This window comes from Panthera onca, chromosome A1, assembly GCF_046562875.1.
Source record: "Panthera onca isolate mPanOnc1 chromosome A1, mPanOnc1 haplotype 2, whole genome shotgun sequence".
NCBI classification, from domain to species: Eukaryota; Metazoa; Chordata; class Mammalia; order Carnivora; family Felidae; genus Panthera; species Panthera onca.
The window spans coordinates 168,546,455-168,571,265 of NC_138339.1; the positions used below are offsets into that span (position 1 = coordinate 168,546,455).

General features: G+C 42.1%; 1 protein-coding gene across 1 annotated transcript in view; it reads right to left on the reverse strand.

Moving 5' to 3' along the window:
- ITGBL1 (integrin subunit beta like 1) overlaps window positions 1–19,776 on the reverse strand; it is a 211,228-nt gene extending 191,452 nt beyond the window's left edge. Inside the window, exons 1-2 of the mRNA XM_060636737.3 lie at window positions 19,439–19,776; window positions 18,033–18,250 (exon numbers count right to left, since the gene is read on the reverse strand). Coding sequence (XP_060492720.1) covers window positions 18,033–18,250; window positions 19,439–19,536 — 316 coding nt within the window. The 5' untranslated portion in view covers window positions 19,537–19,776. The remainder of the gene's footprint in view (window positions 1–18,032; window positions 18,251–19,438) is intronic.
- Window positions 19,777–24,811: the final 5,035 nt, after the last annotated feature.

Sequence of the window (24,811 nt, forward strand, 5' to 3'; positions counted from 1 at the left end):
AGAGATGGAGACCGAGAATTCCAAGAAGGCTCTGCACTGTCAGCAGGGAGCCTAATGCAGGACTTGAACTCACAAAACTCACGACCTGAGCTGAAACCAAGAATCGGATGCTTAACCACCTGAGCCACCTAGATACCCCTGTAATTTTTTTCTTATGCATGTTTGGGTTGGGTTTTCAATTACTTGGACCCCAAAAAGATGTCCTACCTGAAATATCTATGAGTATATGGACGACAGCTGGCCCCCAAATAAGCCTGAATTATTCCATGTTGGAGTTCACACATGAAAAGCATATGAAGGAAACTCACGAGGCAATTATTACACAGAATTACATACATTTCATAGTATATTTAAGGGTTTTACCTACTTCAGTTAAATTTCAGCATCTTGTAATCAAATACTAGAGGTACACACACAAAAAATTAATACTTAGACTTCTTTTCTGTATAACAGAACGTTTCTGATATTTTCACACGGAATTTTATTTCGATGGACTGAAATTGAAGCTATTTTTACATAATGAATGTAATTACCAACACAGATCTTGTTTTACTTTGGATATAGTAAAAAACACTATACTTAAGAGTCGCAACTAGTGTTTAACATACAACCTATAGTTTCATTTCTCCTTCATCTTTGGCAATTCTAATGAGAAATAGTTATCTATATGTAAAGAGTCAAAGTGCCCCAGACACCCAAAATAAAAATACGTGTTTAAGTAACTAGAAACTTATAGGGGCGCCTGGGTGGCTCAGTCCAGTTAAGCATCCAACTTTGGCTCAGGTCATGATCTTGTGGTTCGTGAGTTCGAGCCCAGCATTGGGCTCTGTGCTGACAGCTCAGAGCCTGGAGTCTGCTTCGGATCTGTGTCTCCCTCTCTCCCTGCCCCTCCCCTGCTTGTGCACTATCTCCATCTCTCAAAAATTAGTAAACGTTAAAAAAATTTTTTAGAAACTTATCTGGATGTGACATTTTGTGCAGGAGTCACTGAATTTTTAGTCTTCTCGGTTCTGCTACCCATTCATTATGGGATGAACTGCAGTCTTTGGGAGCCAATGTGTCCCTTGGCCACCACTCACCACCCTCAGATGGCTGTTTTAGGAACAATGGATCCTGCTCCCTTTGCCCTCAAAACCATTATCTTCTCAACTTCCTGTTTATGTCCCCAAAGTCGCCCCTTCTACCCTCCCAGGTGGCATATAGGTAAGGTATCTAACCAGCAAGGAGGAAGAAGTACCACTGCTTAGCACCAAAGCCAGGCAGTCGTTCCCTAGTTGGCAGAGACTTAACCCTTTAATTTCCAATTATGAAGAGGCCAAGTGTCCCTGGAGGTTCCAGGACTTGGAGTATCTAAAAACCAGTGTGACCACAACAATTTATATTTAGCAAATAAGTCTGGCCCCTACCTCCCCAGCCCCATCCTTGATTCCTGCCAATTCCATCATGCATATAACAATGTACCCAGCATCCTCCTTTCCCTTTTCTTTCTACGGCCACCACCACACTCAGAATAGTCTTAGTTTTCACTATTGGCTGTTAAAATAGCTTTCTCATTGTTCTGTCCATTTAAAGGCTTTTCTCTTTCCATTTATCCCAAGATCTATGTCCCGAAATTTCTATCTGGAGAAGCCAATTCTCTGCTCACCATTGCCTGCCAAGGGCTGTCCACAGTCCTTTTTCCTTTCTTTTTGGTATTGAAAGGCTGCCTATGAGCTGCTCGCAGTTCTCTGCAGAATTCTCCCTGAGAACCCCTCGGAAAGCACCCACTGACCTCAGTCCCATCTCCAGATTTTGCTTATTTCCTCCCTCCGGCTAGAACCCAGTTCCTTTCAAACCCACTAGTTAATCTCTTACTTATTTTCAAAACAGCTCAAACTCCTCCTATGCAAGGCACTTTGCAATTAATACTGCATTGTCCTATATTTCAAACCTACCACTACATTTCCTAAGAAAAAAGAATCGTATCATTTTATTTATTTTTGAGAGAGAGAGAGAGAGAGACAGAGCGAGCATGTGAGTGGGGGAGGGGCAAGGAGAGAGAGAGACTCTTAAGCAGGCTCCACACTCAGCACGGAGCCTGAGACTGGGCTGGATCTCAGGATCCTGGGACCACGACCGGAGCCAAAGTCAGGAGTCAGACACTCAACCAACTGAGCCATTGAGGCTGCCCCAAGACTCATATCTTTTAATCTTTATAGCCCCATACAGCTACCAAGGTAGAGTCTAATTCATAGTAGTTGCTTTAAAAAATATCTGGCAGTTATATACATACAACACCAATATGTATTTCTTCTGTTTTATATCTATCTTTATATAAATTCTTGGATCTTTATATATGATAAAGCAGTCCATTTTCAGAGTTTCAACTCTTAAAGATAGTGATTAACTTATACGGGCACAGTTTTTCATAATTACACACATATTTTTCTCAAAAACATTTGTACTCATATGGACTTCCAATAAAACTGTAAGTAATTTGAGTTTCAAAATCAAGGTTTATGGAAAATTAGTCCCTAAGGGACCTACGGCTCCTCATTAGAAATAAGAAATACGTTCTCTATTAAGTTAATGACCTACCTAACAGTGTTGCAGTTTACAACGTCTGCCTGACCAGTCAATGGTTGTGGGACAGCTCACACAATTTAAAACTGTTTAGGTTCTTGAGTCTTTTTTTTTTTCTTTAATGTTCATTTATTTTTGAGAAAGAGACAGAGCATGAGCGGAGGAAGGGCAGAGAGAGAGAGGGAGACACAGAATCCGAAGCAGGCTCCAGGCTCTAAGCTGCAGCACAGAGGCCAACGCAGGGCCCGAACCCACAAACTGGGAGATCATGACCTGAGCCGAAGCCAGACGCCCAACTGACGGAGCCACCCAGGTACCCCAGTTCTTGAGTCTTAAATAAATTGAATTCTGCTGTTGTTTAAAATCTGAAAATGAGAAATCTGAATACTACCAAATATGTTGACTGATTCCATTGCCTTTTTGAAGTTCTCAGAAGATAAAAAAAAAAATCCAAAAATAGCTAATTCAAGTCACCTAACACATTATCCTACATAAAATATTCTTTTGAGGTGGAAAATGTGTGAAAATTAAAACGTGTAATTTAGCAAAAAGTAGATCAATGGCGTACTAAATGTGCACATGAAAACAGACAACCATTGAATCTGCCTCATGACATATGTCTGGTTTTCATCAAACCACCGTATTTTATAGCATTTGGAGCACGCATTTCTGCAAAGACCCATTGAAACATGTCAGAAAAATGACAGACTGGGTATATTTAAGTACAGTGGAGAGAAACACTTCCCCTTTGACTCACAGGACATTAAGTCTATATTTAGAGAACTCATTTTTATGAGATTGGGATGAATTCCCTCATCAAATACTAGCTTCTGTATATATTTTTGCTCTTCTCTTTTTAATTTTCTTACCCCTTCATAAAAATCAATATAATTTACTGTATAATTAATATGGTTACATTTAAAGCTGAAACATATTTACCTCCAAATTAAATTTAAATATCAGATATTTATAATCACATCAATCAACTAATTTCACTGAGGAGCCACGATATTGGAATACCTATGTTAAATCTTGTGGCTGATAGAATAATTGCTGTCAACAGCTTGGCTCTCTCCTGCCATGTCACATTGCCATGTGGAGGAGAAAGCAGAGCACAGATATGGGGCTTGACCATGTGACTCCTTTTGCCCAACAGTACGTGGACACGATGGGCAGGTGACTCAAAGCGTTAAAGACCACTGAGCATTTCCTCTTACCCTCTAGCCCTCCTGTGACCCACCATGACAAAAGCACACCCTGACAGGGAGCTCAGCCCGCTCTCCGGAATCCAGTCTGGCCCAGCTGAGTCGTGGCTGAACTACACACCCAAGAGTGGGAAATAGATTTGTTTTTGGTGGTTTTTGGTAAGCCACTGAATTTTGGGGTAGTTTGTAATGCAGCAATTCTTTTGTTTTTAATGTTTATTTACTTATTTTGAGAGAGAGAGAGAGAGAGAGAGAGACAGACAGACAGACAGCAGGAGCAGGGGAGGGGCAGAGAGAGAGGGAGGGAGAGAGAGAATCCCAAGCAGGCTCCATGCTGTCAGTGCAGAGCCCAATGTAGGGCCCGAACTCACAAACCGTGAGATCATGACCTGAGCCAAGGTCAAGAGCCCGATGCTTAACCAACTGAGCCACGCACCCCTGCAGCAATTCTTGAAGCAATAGCAATAAAGTCCTAAGAGAGAATGTTAGGGAACATTTACTCCTGCCCTGGAAATTGCAGAAAAGGAATTTAAACATTTTTGGGCATCTGTTACCTGGTGGCATTATGCAAAACAGGGTAAGTCAACACAAGAGTGACTGCACAGCTTTTGGTGTCAGATGAAATATGATCTTAAACATTCCATTTAATCTTTCTCAGGCCCAGCTCTTTCTCTTTAGAATGGCAAGATGACCAACCCAGTAGGTTTACTGTGAGAATTTAACACAAGAGGCATAGAGCAAATCCTAAATAAATATTAACTGTATCATCATTACCTTATTTCAATTCCATAATAACACTGTAAGATACATTATTATAATTAAACAGATGTTTTTTAAAGTATATCCCATACAGAGGTGCCTGGGTGGCTTGGTTGGTTGAGCATCTGACTCTTGATTTCAGCTCAGGTCATGCATGACCTCACGGGTTCATGAGATCAAGCCCTGCATCCGGCTCTGTGCTGATAGCATGGAGCCTGCTTGGGACTCTCCTTCCCTCCCTGTCTCTCCCCCTCTAGAGTGTATCCCATAAAACGCTGCCCTTTTTGAAAGGAATTGTTTCCTATACTGTCGCTATTTCCTGCAAATAATCCCGCACACATCACTCACCACATGTTCTTCTATCTCATGCTAGGCACTCTCCCCAGGTTGACTAGTTCTCTTCCATGTAGAGGGCAGCAGAGGCTGTTGTGGTTTTTGATGTGACTATTATGATTCTGATATGGCTTTTGATATCTATTTTGTGGGCAAATTTCAAGATGTGCACAGATATTCTTTTATTGTATTCTCATAGGCTGTGTGCCGACAGTTGGGAATTTAACAAATGCCAAGTCTACTTTATAGAATGTTAATGTCTGTAGTAGAATGCCATGCAGGTATGCCATTGAGCACTCATTAACTATTAAATTATGAGAATTCTAAAAATTCTCAGAAAGTAAAGCTTTCAAGGCAGGCTGAAGGCAATAGGCCTTCTTTCTGCAGTGGTCAACTGTCCGACATGAAAATCTTTCCACCCCTTTCCTGAACCAGCAGTCACTGGATTTCAGCACCTGCTGCTTTCTGATGGTTCCAATCTCCCACCCACCCATGTTCTGTCCTCTGCTAGTCACCTCTTTGGAGGTGTTTAATAAATGCTTGTTGAATTTAACCTAACTGAAGCTGAGAGAAAGCAAGTGACTCAAGCAAGGTCACATAGGAAGTAACAAGAGTGGAAAACGAACTGTTTGTTTTGCTTTTTAATTCCAATTCGCAGGCACTCTCCAGAGCAGTGTGCCTCTACATTTCCATCCTATCCAAACCTGCTCCCTTAGCTTTCCCAAAGGAAAGATTACTAACTTCACAAGAGACTATATTAACAACAGATTAGTGCACTGCCACTCCTAACTCTTAAAATTCTACACCTGGCATATTAGCAGGGATGAAATATAGAAGGATTAGAATTTCAAAAATCCTAGGCAGCTTGAGGAGTGACATACCCACCTCCAAAGAGTAAAGTACACCCTCATGATGACCCAGTCAAAATTGTTCACTTTTCTATAGACACTTATATTCTCTCACTGTGCATTTCTGCTGATTCCCATTGCTTTGTTCTCAAAAAGGCTATACATATATTAAAAATGGCATGTATTTTAATTTCTGGATTTCACATTATGAATAATTTTATAAGAGCAAAAGATTCTCTCAAATGTGATTTATTCTTCTTAGTCAAAATAAAACTAGTTAATGTCCTTGAAAGTAACAAATATATATTCAACTCTCCTACCTATGTTTTCTTTCATTCTTATAGACCCTGAAAATCAAAGGTTATAGAAAAGTTTCTCTCGTTCCTGATTCTGGAGAACTTTATTTTGATAAGAGTCGGTGCTAAACGCAATCTCTCTGAGAATATCAATTACAGCTGAGAGAAATGCTCTTTGTTGGTATGACATTTAGTCCCAATGCTTTCTGCTACCGAGACTTCTTTTGATACTAAATGAATAAGGTGTTCTTCTGCCCAGTATTGGAGCTTTTACACCTGCTACCTCTGGCATAAGGCAGAAATGAGAATGAAAATCTGCTTTTCCAAGAAAAAAAATCAACAGAAGATATATTTTTGAATACAAAAATTAGGTCCTTCAAAATTATGTTATTTCAGGACTCCAAGTTCATGAAAATATTTACCCTAAATATGTGGTTTCAGAACAACTGTAGTATGTTCAAGAAGAAGCCACCTATGGATTTGGGGGGCAAATTTTTCTTAGGGTTCCTTAATATGATAGCAGGAAAACAACAATTTTGACTACCTCTTAAAAGTTATATGAGAATTGAATGAGAGTTCAAATGTATGAAAATATTTTCCAGCAAAGCATACTCAAATAGAAATAGATATTTTCCCATTACTCCTTTGTATTACTAACACAGCATTAATTTTAAGGCTCAAATCCATCCAAGCAGGCAATTGAAGTCTATCCAGGACACAGCTAGAAATCAAATATTTTTCTTCTTAAAACAAATGAATTATTTCATGTCAGGACGACTCTTGGAGCTTATATAACTAATGATGTTGACCAAGAAAGAAAAAAAAAAGTCCATAACTTGCCTTTTGTATTTTGGAGAGGAAAAGGCATAAGTGGCCAAGTCATTTTGTTTAGAAAAATAACTAGTTTCGTCTAAGTATTTTGCACAGCAGAAAATGATAGCTTTCAAAGAGCAGTAATGGCCAATTAGGAAATACATTTACCATGTTTTGATTTTCTGATTTTGCCTCCTTACTCTCTCCCATTGACTAAATCATGAATTTGCCGTTAAGGCCCTGCCATAGGAGAAGTTTCTAAGCAATACCAAAACTCATCGACCTCTTTAAAAAACAACAACAACAACAACAACTTTTTTTGGCCTGCCTTCCTCAGAAAGTATCCAGATAAAATAGTAAAACAGAAAACTAGAGTGGGCTACTATTCACTTGGAATAATTTGATGCTTGAACTAGTGACTATATACAATTAGGAGGCTAGGGCTCTTGGCAGAGAAACTTGTCTTCCGGCATAAGTCAGCAGTGAGGTGACTCAAGGTCAAGCCAATGAGCATCCTTCTAAAGGTCTTATTTTTCTTTTCCCTTTATAAAGCTATCATTCTTCCACCCAGCCTTAAGTAAGATGATTTAGAGTAGACAGAAGAATGAGTTTTATTACAAAATATAGTTTCTTATTTGCCAGGAAATGTGATCCTTGAAAAGACAAAGCACTCTTTTCCAAAGAAAATGAGATTTGCAACCACCTTGCAGCTCTCTGTCTTTACCAATTTAAGAGTTAATGGAAAATAGCTTGAGAATGTACCCATGCAGGGGGCCTAAAAATGCCCTGGTAAATCCCCCTGGTACTCTCGGTCGCTGCTGTATGATATTTCTCCCCTTCAGATATGTCTCTTGACCTTGAATCCCACACCAGACTTGGAATTTAAATTTCCCTCAGGACAAAGGTTTCGGATCTCCTAGATCCACCTGATTTGAAGTTCCCCTCCGCCAAGATCAGCAATGTGTGAAGACACTTCCATTAACAGTTCTCTTGGCTGATCACTCCCTCACATGTGCCTTGGGACTCAGTCATTTGGTGGAAATGTCTGTGTGTACATGCAAGAATAAGGGAGCTAGGGAGATGTGCACACGTATGTGTACATACATCAACAAATAAAACATCAACAAATAAAACATCCTCCTACATCAATGAATAAAACAATAACAAAAACTAGAAGCAACCAGAATTTTCACTAATAGGCAAATTGTTTATTAATAAAGCAATATATCCCTACCATAGGATATTATACACCTATTAAAATTCTTTTTTTTTTTAATTTGAGAGAGAGGCGGGGGGAAGAGGGGCAGAGAGGGAGGGAGAGAGAGAGAATCCCAAGCAAGCTCCATGCTCAGCACAGAGTCCAACATGGGGCTTGATCCCACAAACCATGAGATTATGACCTGTGCTGAAATCAAGAGTCAGACGCTTAACCCACAGAGCCACCCAGGCACGCCAGGCACTCCAATTCTCCACCACATATATTATTAAGCTAGAATCAGAGCTGTGATATATTCTTAAGGAGAAAAAAACAAGAGAGAGGGAGAGAAACAGGGCTGTGAGTGTGTATGCACATTTATAACATGGGTGTGTATACAAGCATGGGAAAACAGGGAAGTATATGCCCCAAATTTAATATTGATTAATGCCAGAGGTTATGCCGAAGAACAGACTAAAGAGGAGTCACAGCACACACATATTTAGCTTACCTGACATCAATTGTATGTGTTTCAGTGTTGAGGTAAATACTTAGTAAAGGAAAGTGAAATCATAACTTAAATAGTGTAGAGATTCTGTTATTCCATCCAGTGAGTGGAGGTCCTAAGTGGGGACAAGAGGGGAGTGTGAAAGAGATGGTGTTTCCCTGGGCTGATGTCCTTGGTATATGTCTCTACTGTGAGCATCCCACCCAGCTGAGGGTCCCCAAATGAACAATCCAGCTAATACTCCTCTGATACCCAGCCAAAAACCAAAAATGGAGTAAACACAGAAACAGCCATGGAGTAAACACTCATTTACTAGTGTTTACTGTGCTAGACTGAGAGACGGTGTAATCAACTCAAACACAGGGCCTTCCTTGGAGATTTGTCAGGGGAATGTTTAAACTTCAACTGTCTGATTTTGTGCTGATGTAGAATCTGTTCTCTGAATAAAATTCAACCTCACTGCACTGATTTTTATCCATGCATTTATGTATTGTTTGACTTTTTGTAGCAGACATGTGTTGTGTTTTAATCAATTTTAAATACAGAGATAACTAAATAGATGGGAAACTTAAAAAACATTTAAATACATAAACAATGCTTGTATTCTCTCCGGTAATTTAATTTCTGGCAACCAGATTTTGAAAAATTACATCTTTGCATAGAAATAATAACCCCATAAAAATAGCTAGGCAAAAAAAGCAGTATATGTTGAATATATAAACAGGTACAGGGAATATACATTCATAACCGGCCACTCGATTACTAGCAAATACACTTAAAGCAAAGACATACTCCCTTTTGCCTTAGCATAATCTCCTTAGAGATTCTAGGTTTAATAATGATAATAATAGCTCCCATTTAGAATGACAATTACATCGGCTGTTTTATTAGATGCTTCATGTGTATTTTCTCACTTAAATTTTGCAATAACTCTCCACAGAGTATTAACGATATCCCATTTCAGAGATGAGCAAACTGAGTCTTACAGAATTCACCCAAACTTCTGGAATCCACACAGCAGGTAAACTGGGGTGGAACCCAGCCCTACCATTGTCACCAGTGCAAGTTCTCAACCCCTATACAAATGCCCCCATGGCCCTGTTTTAACAGACTTGAGCTTTTTGAATAAAACCACTGCTTCTGATAGGATTATATTTTTTAGCTGCCAGAAAACCCCAAAATGACAGGGGCTGAAACAAAATTAATTATTTTTATGTCTAAAACACAGTGCAGAGGCAGGCAGTTCAGGACTAGTGTGGCAGCTCCACATTGTCCCCAAAAGTCAGGACTCCTGTCTTGGGGGTGAGCCATCTTTATAGGTGGCCGCCATATTCATCTCTCAATGCAAGGGGGCCCCTGCAACTAGGTGCATTCGAGGCAGGAAGGAGGGTATATGAGCAAAGCAAACACCTCCCTGCAAGTTGGCTGCCTTTGGGAGCCCCCACCACGTCTCTGTTTACATCTCTTCGACCAGAATTCCATCACAGGTCCACACTTAGCTTTCAGAAAGGGGATTCGTTGAAAAAGTGGGAGTTTTAAGAACCAGAGTGACTACTATTGAATCTTAAGTTATTTATGTTCCTCAGATTCAACAAGCCCATCTCCAGTGTCTCCAGAACATTCAGCGATGTTCACTAAGTACTCAAAAACTCTCTGAAAGTAAGTTGTTTTGACTTTGTTTTGTATTGTGTTGCTTCTCCCATTTTTGTAAGATAAATGAATGGGTTCTGGGTTCAACCCACCTGAGATCAATGCTTCAGAGGAGATGAAGGAACGGCCAGGAAACTCAGAAATCTCAGTGGAGGTGAGGGTCAGAAGCAGCAATGCACTGAGTGTAAACTCTGCAAATTTGCAGAAATCTTAGGGTTTCCAGTAAAGAAAATGACAAAAAAAATAAAAATTCTAGATTCAAAGACTAACCACACACTATTTAGGGCATGGCTCTAGAACCATACATCAGGGTGAAGACTGCAGGGGCAGGAAAGTTCCAGAACCATAAATCAGGGTGAAGTTTGCAGGGACAGGAACACAAAAGTCAACCTCCTGGGCCAAAGATAGAAACCAGGGTCAAAAACTTAGACATCCAGTGAGCTGGAATGTTAACCCAGTAAGTCTCAGGCTGGAGATGGCCAGGGCTGAGTGCTCAACCTAGCCTGGACACGATGGAGAAGGCACGCTGACTGAGCTGAGATAGTTCCAAAAACTCACTGACAGTCAAAGGAGGAAAGGTGAACATAGACTTAAATCCAGAAGAAGATACAACATGGGAGGAAAATCACTTCTTTGGGAGTCAATATCGTTTGACTGAATATCAAGCGAGGGTAGAAGAGGGACATCTGACATAAGTAAGCATCCTAACTCCATTGACTCACTAATCACTCCTGCATTTAGCTAGGTAAATAATATTATTATCCCCCATTGATAATATTATTGTCCCCGTTTCTAAATAAGGAAACAGAAGTTGCAAACGTTTAAGTAACTTGCCCACAGTTGGCAAGTGATAATGTCAGGCATCGAATGTAGGTAATTGCTGGGCTATAAGTCACTTTTTATGATCTGGACCAGAAGCCTGATGTTTCTTATCAGCAGTGGTGTGGGAAAAACTGGGGCCAGGGAAATTAAATCATGAAGATAAGCACTGAAAGGAAGGAAAAGATGCAGCACTGGCATCCTAGATGCAGCACAAGAACAGCCAAGTACTAATGGAGTTGGAACTTCTCTCTCTTGCCATCCACACATTACAGCATTCCTCCTCGTGCACGTCCCAGGACCCCCAGAGATGCTCACATCCTTGTTCCTGGAACCCATCAATAGCTTACGTGGCAAAAGGGATCTTGCCAATGTGATTAAAATTATGGATCTTGAGGATGTGACAATGGAAGAAACTCAGAAAGACGACATCACAAGAAGGATCTGACACCTCGTTGCTGGTTCTGAGATGTAGAAGTGTACATGCAAAGACCCAAGAGAGGCCTCTAGGAGCTCAGGAAGACCCCCAGCTGACAGCCAGCAAAGAAATGCGACCTCAGTCCTACAACCACATAAAACTAAACTCTTTCAGTGTCAAATGACCAAGAAATGGATTCTTTCTAAGAGTCTCCAGAGGGTAAAAGACTTGCCACCAGCTTAGCCCTGGAGACCCTGTGGGACTTCTGACATATAAAACTATAAGAAAATACATGTGTGTCGTTTAAGCCACAAGGTTTGTGGTAATTTGTTATAAGGGCAACAGAAAATGAATACAATGGCAGGAGATGGAATTGAGGAAAATGTCTTACTTCATAACTCCTCATAATTCTTAGGACAGAGAACACTATCCAATATCTCTGCTCCTATGGAATTAATCACGTGCCTCCAAACCTTGAGCATCAGGAATCACAAGGTCAGATTCGACAATCTATGTCTGAGTCCCAGAGAGCTGAGAAGCTTTGGGGGTTAAGATATTAAGAGACATGGGCTGTCCATTTTAGCATCATGTCTCAAAGTATAGGGGAGGCTTCTGAGAACCCTATGAAGGAGGTTTTTTTACTTTGAAAATTTAAATTTTGTAATATAAATAAACTCACTCCCGTATGTCCCCTTCTCTTTCTGGGGAAATTCTACTTGAAAAATAACCATGGAACTTCTCACATTGACACTACTTGATCTAAACACCATCATGTCATAAATACACTCTTCTAGATTAGCAAGGTGTGGGGATGACCTGGTCCCACGACAAGGTATTTCAGTTTCTATCATTGAATTGCAGAGTACTCTACAAATAAAGCAGTACAGATGGGAGAAAGTGAAGATGAAAATCTTTCATTTTTATGTGTCCCTTGAGGCAAGACAGGATGTACTTATCCAACATGGATGAACCTAAGAGAGTAGAACTAAAAAAAACCAAGAGGCTTGCATGAAGTGAGTGAGCTAGTGGTGGGGAACTCCTGAATGTGTTCTCCAAAACTAAGGACATGTTAAGACCATGATGAAAACACAAGTAAGGAGGTGATGTGGAAAGTGGGGTCTGTCTGTTCAACACAATCGTTTACTCAATGGGGTAGTAAAGAAGAGGCAATGGTCTTACGTGCTTGGTGCCCCATGCGGGGGCACAGAGGGAATATAAAGAAGCAACCATGATGGCAAATACCAAGGTGGAGAGGCTGGACACAGTCAAAGGAGTGGGCAAGGAAGACAGAATGTGGTTTGAAGAAAGGAAGAGAAGGTGGAAAATGGAAAATGACTAAGAAAGGAAAAACCAAAGAGTGATTCCACAAAATAGGCTTGGAGGGAATTACACAACTATCCAAGAAAAACACAACTGTGAGGAAAAGCAGATCAAAGAGTCCTAAGACTGACTCTAAAGAGCCAGGAAGTCCAGTTCTCATGAATAATCATATACAATTCTCACACTATTTGGGCACTTGGGTGGCTCAGTCGGTTGAGTGTCTGACTCGTGATTTCGGCTCAGGTTATGATCTCACAGCTCATGAGTTCGAGCCCCAGACAGTGCAAAGCCTGCTTGAGATGCTTGTTCTCTCTTTCTGTCTCTCTCCCAAAATAAATAAATCAACTAAAAAAAAAAAAACCTCATACTATTTATTTAGCAGTGTAAAAGAAATATCTGCAAGAAAAAAAATGCTACTATTTATATAATAGGGGTATTTCCATGTATTTTAATTACTTTTATATTCAGTTTATATACATGAATCAATGTTTATAAGAATGTTTTATACATAGTATGAATTAGTGTATAAATGCATAATTATGTGGGTATTAAATATATTTATACATAAATATAAAAATTATTCTGAATAATACAATGCAGGATGCAAGGTTCTTTATATCCATAAAGATGTTCCAAAAAAAGAATCTAAGTTTCAGAGAAATCAGATGGCTGGCTCAACGTGAAGGATACAAACAATTTAACCCAAGTTAACAGTTCAGACATGATCCATCTAGTCCTAGATCCACCACCAATAAAGTCCAAATTCATTCGGCTAGCTATAATTCCTCATTTTTACAGCAATTTCAGATTTCAAAGAAGTGTTTTTTCTCTAATAAAGATTTTTAGCCATTGATTAGGAGTCATCTGGTTCTTTTTCCTGACCCTCATTCCACCAGTTCTATCACACTTCCAGTCACTGATTTATCATTTTACTCACCCGTGGGTACTAAAGCATGTTGACTGTACCTTCAATAGTCTTTAAAATTCATCATAGTTCTGGGGCATCTGGGTGGCTCAGTCAGTGAAGCATTCGACTTCGGCTTAGATCATGATCTCGCGGTTTGTGAGTTCAAGCCCCGCGTCGGGCTCTGTGCTGACAGCTCAGAGCCTGGAGCCTGCTTCAGATTCTGTGTCTCCCTCTCTCTTTGCCCCTCCCCTGCTCACTCTCTGTCTCTCTCTGTCTTTCAATAATAAATAAAGGTTAAAAAAATTTTTTAATTTAATAAGAAAAAATTTTTTAAAAATCATTATAGTTCTTATTCTCACTCCCTTGGGCTACAGTTTAAATAGCATCTAAATGGAGTTCCTCCCCATCAAGTGTCTACCCTAACTTGCCATGCCCTCAGACAGCCTGTTAATTTTCATGGGTCAGAGTACTAACCATTGCTCCCATGTTCAAACCACATCATGGCTCCTATATGCAGCTTAATTAAGCACAGACTTCACATTCAGGTTCAGAGCTCTCAAAAAGTATGTCCTACTGTAACTCAAAATATCTTCCAGTAGTTTCCCCACAGCCCTAAGATCCAGCCAAAGCCAAACCTAGATACCTCACTAGTTCCCAAGCACACCCACATGCTTTTATGCCTCTAAACCACTGCTTGAATTTTTCTTCCCTGAGAATTCCAATAGTCCACCTTTTGGACTAAAAACCTCCCTGTACACACAAAGATTTATGTCAAAAGCTACCTCTTTCTCAAGTGTTTTAACCACAATATTTAATTCTGTCTGAATAGAACTCTCACAGAAATTTATAGAAAGTATATTCTGCATTGCATTACACGTATTTGGTATTTCTTTTCATCTCCCTATTCAATGGAAAGTTGTCATATTTTCCACATCTTTTTTTTTTTTTTTGCTACGATGAATAACACTGTTCTAAGCATTTGTGTCAACTTTTTTTTTAATGTTTATTTATTTTTGAGAGACATAGTGTGAGCGGGGGAGGGGCAGAGAGAGAGAGGGAGACACAGAATCCGAAGCAGCTCCAGCTCTGAGCTGTCAGCACAGAGCTCAATGCGGGGCTCCAACTCACAGACTGCGAGATCATGACTTGAGCCAAAGTCAGACACTTAACCAACTGAGCCCCTCTTTTCAACATCTTTATACCCCCTTCAACAGTAGAGGATCTAGTAAATATACAACTTCATAAGTATTTGCTAAATTCAATTCAATTAGTTCTTCCCAGTTACTAAAACTGAAACTCATTTAAGTGATACATTTCAAAAATGATTCGAATAGATTAAAAAAAACCAACAACAATATTTTAGGTCTGTCTGGGTGGCTCAGTTGGTTAAGCTTCCAACTCCTGATTTGGGCACAGGTCATGATCTCATAGTTCCTGAGACTGAGCTCCATACAGACAGCACAGAGCCTGCTTGGGATTCTCCCTTTCCCTCTCTCTCTGCCCCTCCCCTGCTTGCGCGCTCTCTCTCTCTCTCTCTCTCTCTCAAAATAAATAAACTTTAAAAAAACAGTATTTTATTTAAGTGTAATCATACTTGTTCAGGGGATTATTCAGAGATGCTCTCAAACACTAGCTGAAAGTTTGTTTTTATAAAATCAAACATTTTACTCTTCTCAAAGAAATAGCCCACCCAAATTAGTTTACTTCTCATTTGACTGTGACACACACAGGAACAACTTCTGAGCCAGATCTTTACACTACAGAAGTCCAAGGAAGATTCATGGGCCACGAACAAGTGGAAACTGGAAGAAATAAACCACTTATGACAGTATACACAAAATCACTTTCAAGCAGGCTCAAACTAAAATAAGTATCTTTCTTATGATTCACAGTATAAAAATCCCAAAGGACTTAACTTTCAAAGGGCATGGTGTATCTAATACAGCTGCTCTGAGGCTTGGCCAAAATAGCTATCCTTGCTCGACCTTTTGAGCTTTGGATCAATAACAGGCCCAGGCTACATGACAAAAACCAAACTGCTCTCACTGCATCAAATGTCCAACAAAGACAAAGCCAGGCTATCTAGCTACTCATCTACCTATGCATCTATCTATCCATACGAGTTCACATTTTGTGTGTCACTGTAATAATATTACGTTATAAGCATCCACACACATTTATATGTACTGAGCACTTTGTGCAAAACACTATTCTAAGTATTTTACATGTGTTAATGCTCACAACAATCCTGTAAAATAGGTAATGTTATCACTCTCATTTTGCAGATGAAGAAATCAAAGCTCAGAAAGTGTAAGGAATTGCCAAAGTTCACACAGCTATTAAGTGGTGGGGCTGGGATCGGCCTCCTGAACTCTTTCCCCCAGAGCCCAGAGTATTAATGACTCAGTGATACACTACCAGGAGCAGGATTTTCTTTTCTTCAAAGGGGTTGGGGGAGGTCTCTGAAAGCTACTCTATTTCTGGAAAGCACCATAGAGGTAAAGGCCCAGGTGCACATAAAAACATAAAAGGCAACTTGCTATGTTTCTATCTTACTCGCTATAATATAGGAACTTGTTCTTGAAGACGGAATTGAAAAGCTCAATTTGAAGCACAGAACAAGGGACGCAAGCTGGTGAGCACCTCGAAGGTGCTGTGTGTAAAGATCTCATTCGCCTGGGAGATGTATTCAGAGCATTTGCGGGCACAGATTCTCACCAGGCCCAGGAGAGCAGGCCTCGATGGGCATCAGTCACAAAGGTGAGAACTGCAAATGAACACAGTTATCTCATTCAGCCTTGAAATAAAGAGAAGCATTTTGCCTCCAGGGGAACACACACGTATGCAAACAAAACCACGCATGATTCAGTGCTGTTCGTATCAGGGAGGAAAGAATGCAGTGAGATGTTGTAAGGAAACAACACATCACTTTCCACGGGAGATCAACAAGAACACTACATACCATAGCATTCCCTCTGCATAGTTTTGCAGAAAGGACCCAGATAAGCTTCTTCAATAGGGAACTTTTATCTGACGACACCTGTAACTAGTTTCACCCGTTCAAGACTGCATCTTTCTTCTTACGTTTCCAATGAAAAAATGTGTTCAGAACCCGTGATATTGAAAAGGCCTTGCCAGAGGCAATACAAGCCAGAGAAGTCAGGTAACAGTGGAATTTGGAACGAAATATTAGACAATACTTAGCTTTCATTCCAAAGGGCTGTCCTCAATAATACAGCAGCTTGTGGGACTGACAAAGTTAAAGTAACAAGCTGTGGCATTCAGTACCTTTGAAGGGCTGAGCCACAGCCTTCACAGGGTAAACAAAGCCACATAGAAGCACCTGTTCCCCTCCAAATGACTTACATGACTACTTTTCCATTGTGCATCTTAAGTATTCTCAGTATGCACTTCTGGGCCCAGGTGCCAAGCAAAAAACCATTTTGCTATAAACTCACTCTTCATCACTGTTAGTGTTGGACTCTTCATTACATTGTGGGTAAAATACATTGTGATTTTTTTCCCCCACAAACTTGCCAAACCCTGGTTAGAATCCATTGTGTTGTCCTTTTACTAACAGAGGAGCGTCTGTATCATTCACAGCCACCCAACAGAAGTTCTGGTCCTAAGTAACTGAATGGCCCTAAGTAAATGTGAAAGTGGTATAGGCTGGGGGGGTTCTCTATGAAGAGATAGCTTGACCCATTCCAATATCACAACCTGAATCACTCCTCAAAAATGTACAAGAGAAATGAATTTATTTTGACTCCACTCCTTCCAAAATACCAAGCTTCACTGCAGGTGAAAAACCCAAGTGGCTAAAACAACACAAAAGCAATCGCTTCTAAGTAGATTTGGGTCTGCTTATTTTTTCCCTTGTTACAGTCTTCTGATATGCACTTCCCTCTGGGAACTATACCCTAAGAGGAAGAAGGCAAATCAGAGTTCAAAGACACAACCTACCGCGGCTGGATTTTAGGAAGGTAATATTCCCCCTGAGTTTCCTTGGTAAAAATAAAATACCGGTTTATGTTCTGCAAATATGATTAACATACGCGATTGGGGTAGAGGAGCCCACCAGCTTAACTCCGTTGGTGAGGAAGTTTGGAGATTTAAGTGTGTAATAAGGAACTAAAATAGAGGCAAACTAGAGTTATAATCAACTGAGTGAATCTTACCATTATTAGTTCTATTTAAGTTTGAACCCTGAGGCGGAGGAAAGTATTGAGACACGTGATTCCAGAGTGGAGGAGCGTTAGGAGGACCCGCGCGCGCGAAGTCAGTCACCTCCTGGAGAGCTGTCTTAGGGGCCCCCTCCCGCCGGCTCTCCCCGAGAAGTGGCAGAAACCCCCGCGGGGAGTGCGCCCCGGGCGCCCGCGGTGAGCCGGGCCCCCCTTACCTGCGCAGGTGCTCCCGTCGTACGTCTCGCACACCCACTCGTGGCACTCGCACAGGGGCCCGAAGAACACGCCGGGCTCGCTCACGTGACAGATGCAGACCCCGCAGTCGCACCGGCCGCGGCCATGGCACAGAGCGCCCCCTGGGGGCTGCCCGGGCGCCCGACACCGGCGCTCCGATTCGGCCCTGGACAGCCTGCACGCTGCACCCGGCCCAATTCTGCAAGGGCGACAAACCACAGCAGGGCCATGGTCAAGAGCAGACACAGCCCCTTCTGCTCTGAGCCCACGTTCCCCCCAACCACCCTTTTGGCGACGTTCAACTTCACAGAAAGGAAGTCTGAGGTTCCACATTTCTCCGGGGCCAAGCGAGCACCAGCCATGGGCCATCACAAGAGAATGACCCAAACGTTGAGGGGTAACCTGCACACCTAGGAACAGGACCACCTTCCAAGTGGAAGGACCATCTTCCAAGTGGACAGAGGTGGTCCAGCCCTGCCTCTTGATGGCTTGGCACAGAATCTTATATGCACATTTTGATTAAATGCAAATGAATGCAAAGCATGACATTTGGATGACTTTTCAGTACACTTTAAAAAGTCCCATTGCTGGGACACCTGGGTGGCGCAGTGGGTTAAGTGTCAGACTTCAGCTCAGGTCACGATCTCACCGCTTGTGGGTTGGAACCCTCGCCCGGTTCTGTGCTGACAGTTCAGAGCCTGGAGCCGGCTTCAGATTCTGTGTCTCTGGCTCTCTCTGCCCCTCCCCGCTTGCTCTCACTCTCTCTCTCTCTCTCTCTCTCTCTCTCTCTCTCAAAAATACATAAACATTAAAAGAAATTGTAATAAATAAATAAAAGAAAAAGTCCCATTGCTATCTGATGGCCAGGAGCAGCCTTTTATGAAAAAGAAGAGAGGGATATGTAGGAAGAGCTATAGATGTTATGATAGTGTAGGACATAATATTTTCCTAGTTGCATTAAGCAGTGCTTATAAACTTTAAAAAAGTTTAGTTATTATCATGTGCCTCAAAGACCCTTTCAAAAGGCAATACAATAATGTAATGCAGACCCTGTGAAATAATTCTGCCTTATAGGCTATGAGCACACACAGGTAGGTACACAGGATTTCCTCAATCTCACGGCAGAAGTTCCTCCTGCTATGTACTAAACTAGGAGGAGATTATATATCTATATTTATTCACTGTATTTTTCCGAAGGAAAAGTAAAAGGACAGACGCGAAGCAACACACAGTGCAGACATATAAGGAATAAGAACAGGTTGGAAAGAGTTTACCCCGTGGCCAACTTTCTAACTGCTCTTGGCTTTGGGCAGCCATCCTGCAAACTCGAAGCCCTGCCACACAAAGCAAGGCAGGTCGGTCTCAAAGAACAACAAACCAAACTTACCTCAGAGATGGCGAGAAGCTCTGAGGAACAGCTGACAGCCCCGCGAAGAGAAGGGAGGAGGCCAGCAGCAAGAAGTTCCTGATGGCTGCAGGACGCATGCTGAGCTCCGGGGCTGTGCAGGCGAGCTGCGCTCCTGCAGGGTGGGGCTCCCGGTGTGTGGGGGGCTGGGGGGGGCGCTCGGGGCGGGGGGCGGGGGGTGGGGAGAGGTGCCACCGGCGCAGACCGTCCCGCAGACGGACACACAGACACGAGACACCAGGACGCGCGGGTCGGGCCTCTACCAGGAGGGGCGAGTGCCTTGATGAGCTGCCTGCCTGTGAGGATTTGGGCAGCGGCACCGCTCTGGGCGGGGTGCTGGTACCAAACCCCTCAAGTGCGGAGTCTAGGCAGAGGAGTAATTAGAAACAGTTGTACAAGCAGATGGTTTATTTTGACATTAAAAAAAAAAAAACGTCCTGTTCACAGATTTAGGAAAATCATTTCTTTCTTCAGTGCAGGCCCCAGAGATGCGGAGTATTTGGGCTGGTTGATATTCAAGGGACAGATAAAATAGTCCCTTAGATGTGAAAGGGGAGAAGGGGAGGGCTAGTGACGTCAGCGTGAGCACTTAGTAGGGAATTATTTCCCCCAAGGGCTTTTTCAGAAGGTGTGTTATTTGGGGTATGAGTTCTAGGGGGCCAGCGCAATGGACGAATATAACTTTTTCTTGTACTTTTTACTTTGTTTTAAGTGATGGGTTTTTCATTTCTTAAGCCTTTAACAAGTATGTCATGATTCTGGGTGTTTGGGCCAGTAGCTTATCACACCACATTTTTTCTTGTCTTGGACGGTTCAGATCTTAGTTGTCCCAAATTCACCCCATTTCCCCCCCTCCCCCCCTGCACCAAGTAGGAAGAAACAAAATAAAATGTGAGATTCTGGCATCAACTGCACTGAAATATCATCAGTGTCCCTTATGAAGCACCTACTATGCGCCAGTCCCTTAGTATATTTTATCTCCAATGTCAACAATAACCACTCATTGGTATACTCATTTGGCAAGCCCAGGTTCAGCATCTATCAGGTACCAGGCTCCGTGCCAGATGGAACGGACACAACTAGAGAATTATAGAGGCATGATCCCTGTGCTTGGAATCCAGTGGGCCAGTGGACATTAATCAAACAAAAGCAAATATAAAAGACAAAGTGCAATGAAAAAAGAGTGCAGTTCCCTCCAGAGTAGCTGGACGTGCCTGAGCTAATCAAGATGGTGGCATTTGAGCTAAAGGATGAGGGCTGAAGAGAAGAAAATTGGGTGGGAATGGGGAAGGGGTGGAAGAGGGGGAGAAGCGTTCTTATCCCCATAATCAAGCTCAAGAAACCAAGAGCAAAAAATGACCTCTTGCTCAAAAGTGACTGACTTGCTCAGATTCCTGCAGGAAGTTATAGTGGGGGCTCCAGCTGAAATCTGGGAACTCAAAGCCCATACACTGTCCTCTACACTGTGTGGTCACCTGGGGAATGTAGTGGAGGGTGGCATGAAAGGGTAGAAAATGTTCTTTCTTAGGTCTAAGCAGAGCACTTCAGAGGCAGTGGCTCCTCACCAACTAGAACCATCCAAGCTACTGTTGTGTGGCCTTAACATCCAGATAAGCTATAACAGGATGGGATATCTCCCTGTTATTTACATGAACAGACATAAGACTACCCCCAGCATTTGCTTTCTGAGGCAAGAAGGCAAAGAAGTTCCTCCATTGAGAGCCTACCCCTTTTCTCCTGTCTCCCCAATCTCTTTCTCACCAGGAGGGGTCTGGGCCACAACAGTAGCCCACACAGCTAAGCCTTCTCCAAATGGCTGACCCTTTGTCAACCCTTAAGCCCAGGCACGTTCACACTGGTGAGGGGATCTGCCATCAGGAGGACGCACTGGGGAAGGGTGTACGTGGGTCAGAAAGTGGTCTAGACAGGGAATTCTGGAGTCCTGGGTACTAAGAGTGTGGTTGAGAGGGAGTGACATAGGCTATAGGTTGGTAAGTTCCCTGGGTCACATGAACTACTCATCCTGGGGGTGGGGGGTGAAGGGTTGCATTTGGAGGAGAGACACTAAACAAGAGACACTAAAATCCTTCCTTTGGAAGGAGTCACTAAACAAGCCATTCTCAAAGTATGATCTGTGAACCAGCAGCATCGGCAGCACCTGGGAACTTGTTAGAAATGCAAGTTCTCAGGCCTAACCCCGGACCTACTGAATCACAGGGGGCCTTTAAAAATATTCTGAGAAATTTATCTGAGAAGGCTTGCAAAGCTCAGGGCCCAGGGCTGGGGCCACGGATGCCTAGATCTAAGGGTGGATTTACACTCACTCCTGGTTCCACTTCCAGAATTGTATCCCCTCTCAGCCACGTGGAACACTATGAGGATGTAGGAACAGGCTCTCCTGCCAACATCTAAAAACCTTGGTGACTCAGAGAATATGGGAAGAGTAGAAGAGAAGCATCAATTCCAAAGCCTGACTAGGAATTTGCAGTGAAAACATGGAACTTGTAACAAATGAGTCATGTGTTACTTTCTGCCTCTTTTCTGAGAGGGAAAAGAAGAATCATTGTGAAATATGGACCTGATGTTTGAACATTTCGCTCATGAATTAGGGCAATTCTTTTACCCTGTGGTATTTTCATACAGTGTGGTGTGCAGTGAGGAATATCATCGTTAAGAGTGTGCAGCCATGAAGATCGGAGGTGCTAGGTGACAGAAAGCATTTAAATGTTCAGATCATTATATTACTGTGACTCAGAAATAATACTCCCAGCAAGTTGAAATAGTTACATCGTGGCTGCCTTAGTGACTCAGTAGAAAGCCTTGGGCCCACAGAAACTCTGGCGAAATAAAAAGAATAACTTAAAAATTTCTCCCTCTAGTAAACTTGTGTTTTTTTCTGCTGAAGTTATAAATGCCTTGGAAATGTCTACTTCTCCCTTCTCCCTGTTTGCAGAAACCTCAACAACATTCATCCTAATGAGGGCAGATGTATTGCCCAATTCCTGCCTGCAGGGCCTTGAGTTTCTCGCTGACCTTGCAGACCTTGGGGCAGTGCTAGGGGAAAAGCGGTGGTTTGGATGCACAGTGGAGGGTGCCTGAGTTGGATGCTGGGAGGAGAACTCCTTGCACCTGGAACCCAGTTCAAAGGGACTGAAAATGTATTAGTCCTTGAACAGAGTCCTTGAGTCCTCAGGTCACAAAATCATAGAATCTCAGGGTTCAAGCATTTTTTTTAAAGACAGAATGGTTCAAAATTAATTTTTTGATGATGTACCACACGTGGCAAATGATCGTATAGACTCAGAAGAAAACAGAAGTTAAAGGGAACGCATCTCCCTCTGATTTCAGCTCTGAAGTTCTCAACCTTTGCTTTTAAATCTACTCCAAGGGGTCATTTAAAATAATATCCTGGGGGTGCCTATATGGCTTGGTCTGTTAAGCGTCTGACTTTGGCTCGGGTCATGAGCTCACGGTTTGTGGGTTTGAGCCCCGCGTTGGGCTCTGTGCTGACAGCTCAGAGCCTGGAGCCTGTTTCAGATTCTGTGTCTCCCTCTCTCTCTCTGCCAGCTCCCCCCACACCTGCCCATGCTCTGTCTCTTTCAAAAATACATAAACATTAAAAATTTTTTTACAAAATAACATCCTGGCCATAAGCCTTGCTACAAAACAGTTTAAGATCTAATGTGTGTGTTCTGAAGTCCCACCACCTGTCTACATACACCCCAAATAATTCTACCCTTCTCAAGATCAACATTCTTGCTTCCATCACCTCTTGCTCGCATGTTACAACTTCAAACCCTCCATAGCCTGATTTCCTAAGTGCTTTTACTGTATCTGGTGTGGATGCTTCTGTAAAGTGTGACCATAAAGTAAGTGTAGTCTGACGTGTGCAGAACTTCTGTTTCATAAAATGGCCCCCAAACACAGAAAGCAAGGAGAGACCGAGAAAGAAGGCCACCCCACGTTGGCAGGTGGCAGGTGTGGTAACCAAAGAACTTACCTACAAGGCTTATCTTGGGGAGCCACGGGACAAGGAGAACTCCACACCCACCTGGCACAATCTTAAGTGTTTATACAGAGGCCTTAACTGTGTTCAGTCACGTATGCCATCCAGATGGTCTCACCAACACATTGCTCTCTCGAGTCTGTGTCCTTGAAAACGAATCCTACTGTGGGAACAGTGGACAAAACATACATTCCAAGAACAGGAGAGGGGGTGACAAGCATTTGATTTTATGCACCCGGCTTGTGGGTCTACCAGCAGTCACGTCCTCTCCATGACCTTTTCCAACAGGAACAGATTGGTGCTTTCAACATCCTTACTTCATATACTATATTTCTACTAATGAACTGAAGATTAACTTCTTCACTCTCATCATTCCAATCATGTGCTTGTACAAGTGTATTTTCTTCCAAATATAAGTTGATGTTTACTTTATTAAATTTTACCTGGGCTTAGCTCTTTCATGGAGATTTTATCCAAAGTCATTATGGCTGCTGTTTTCATATTTCTCTCACCCTTCTAAAAGTAAGTATGATGAGCATACTTCCCCCATCTTCATCCACATAATTACTAACGTAGTTGAAAAAAATGGGTGAAGGACCAAACGTAGGTGAGACCTTTCTTCAAGACGATAGCAGTGCCCTAACTGACATGTATTTGGACAGGCAATCTAACCTCTTGTTAGTGTACTGAGTTGTCTGGAATCAGCCCATGTCTTTGTTTTGTTCACAAAAATATTATGACAGATCCCATCAGTTAGTTTACTAGGGAAAACTGGGGTTTTCCATACCTTTTCTGCCAGCACCGAAAACTGTGCCCAAGACATGTTATACACTCAATACCTATGGGAGGTATACACAAATTAAAAGATGCAAAACATGTGAACTAGATCTATGAGTCAGCAATGATGCTGGGGATATAGTGGACTCTGGATCAGCTGTCAGATGACATTTGTGAACTCCTGCCATCAGACAGGTACAACATGAATCTGAATAACACCAGGTCCTTTTCATATGTGCCTAGGTTTATTAATTATACCAGTTTTTACCTAATTCCTATAGCCATAGTTCAGAGAGTTACTTTGATTCCTCTCTACAATTCATGTGGATTATCCAGTAAGCCCCTGAATCGTGTTGATTCTGCTTCTTAGTAATCTAACCTCCTCCTTCAACATCTTTACCTTTATTTTTGCTTTTATCTTGTATAACGTGGCCATAGCCTCCCAGCTGGCCTCTCCAGTCTCATCCTTTTGTGTCTCCCCTTAGCCAATGCCCTTGGGAGATTCTTCTAACATACAAATTTTATCACCTCTATTTCTTATTGAAAAATATTTTAATGGTTCTCCATTGTTT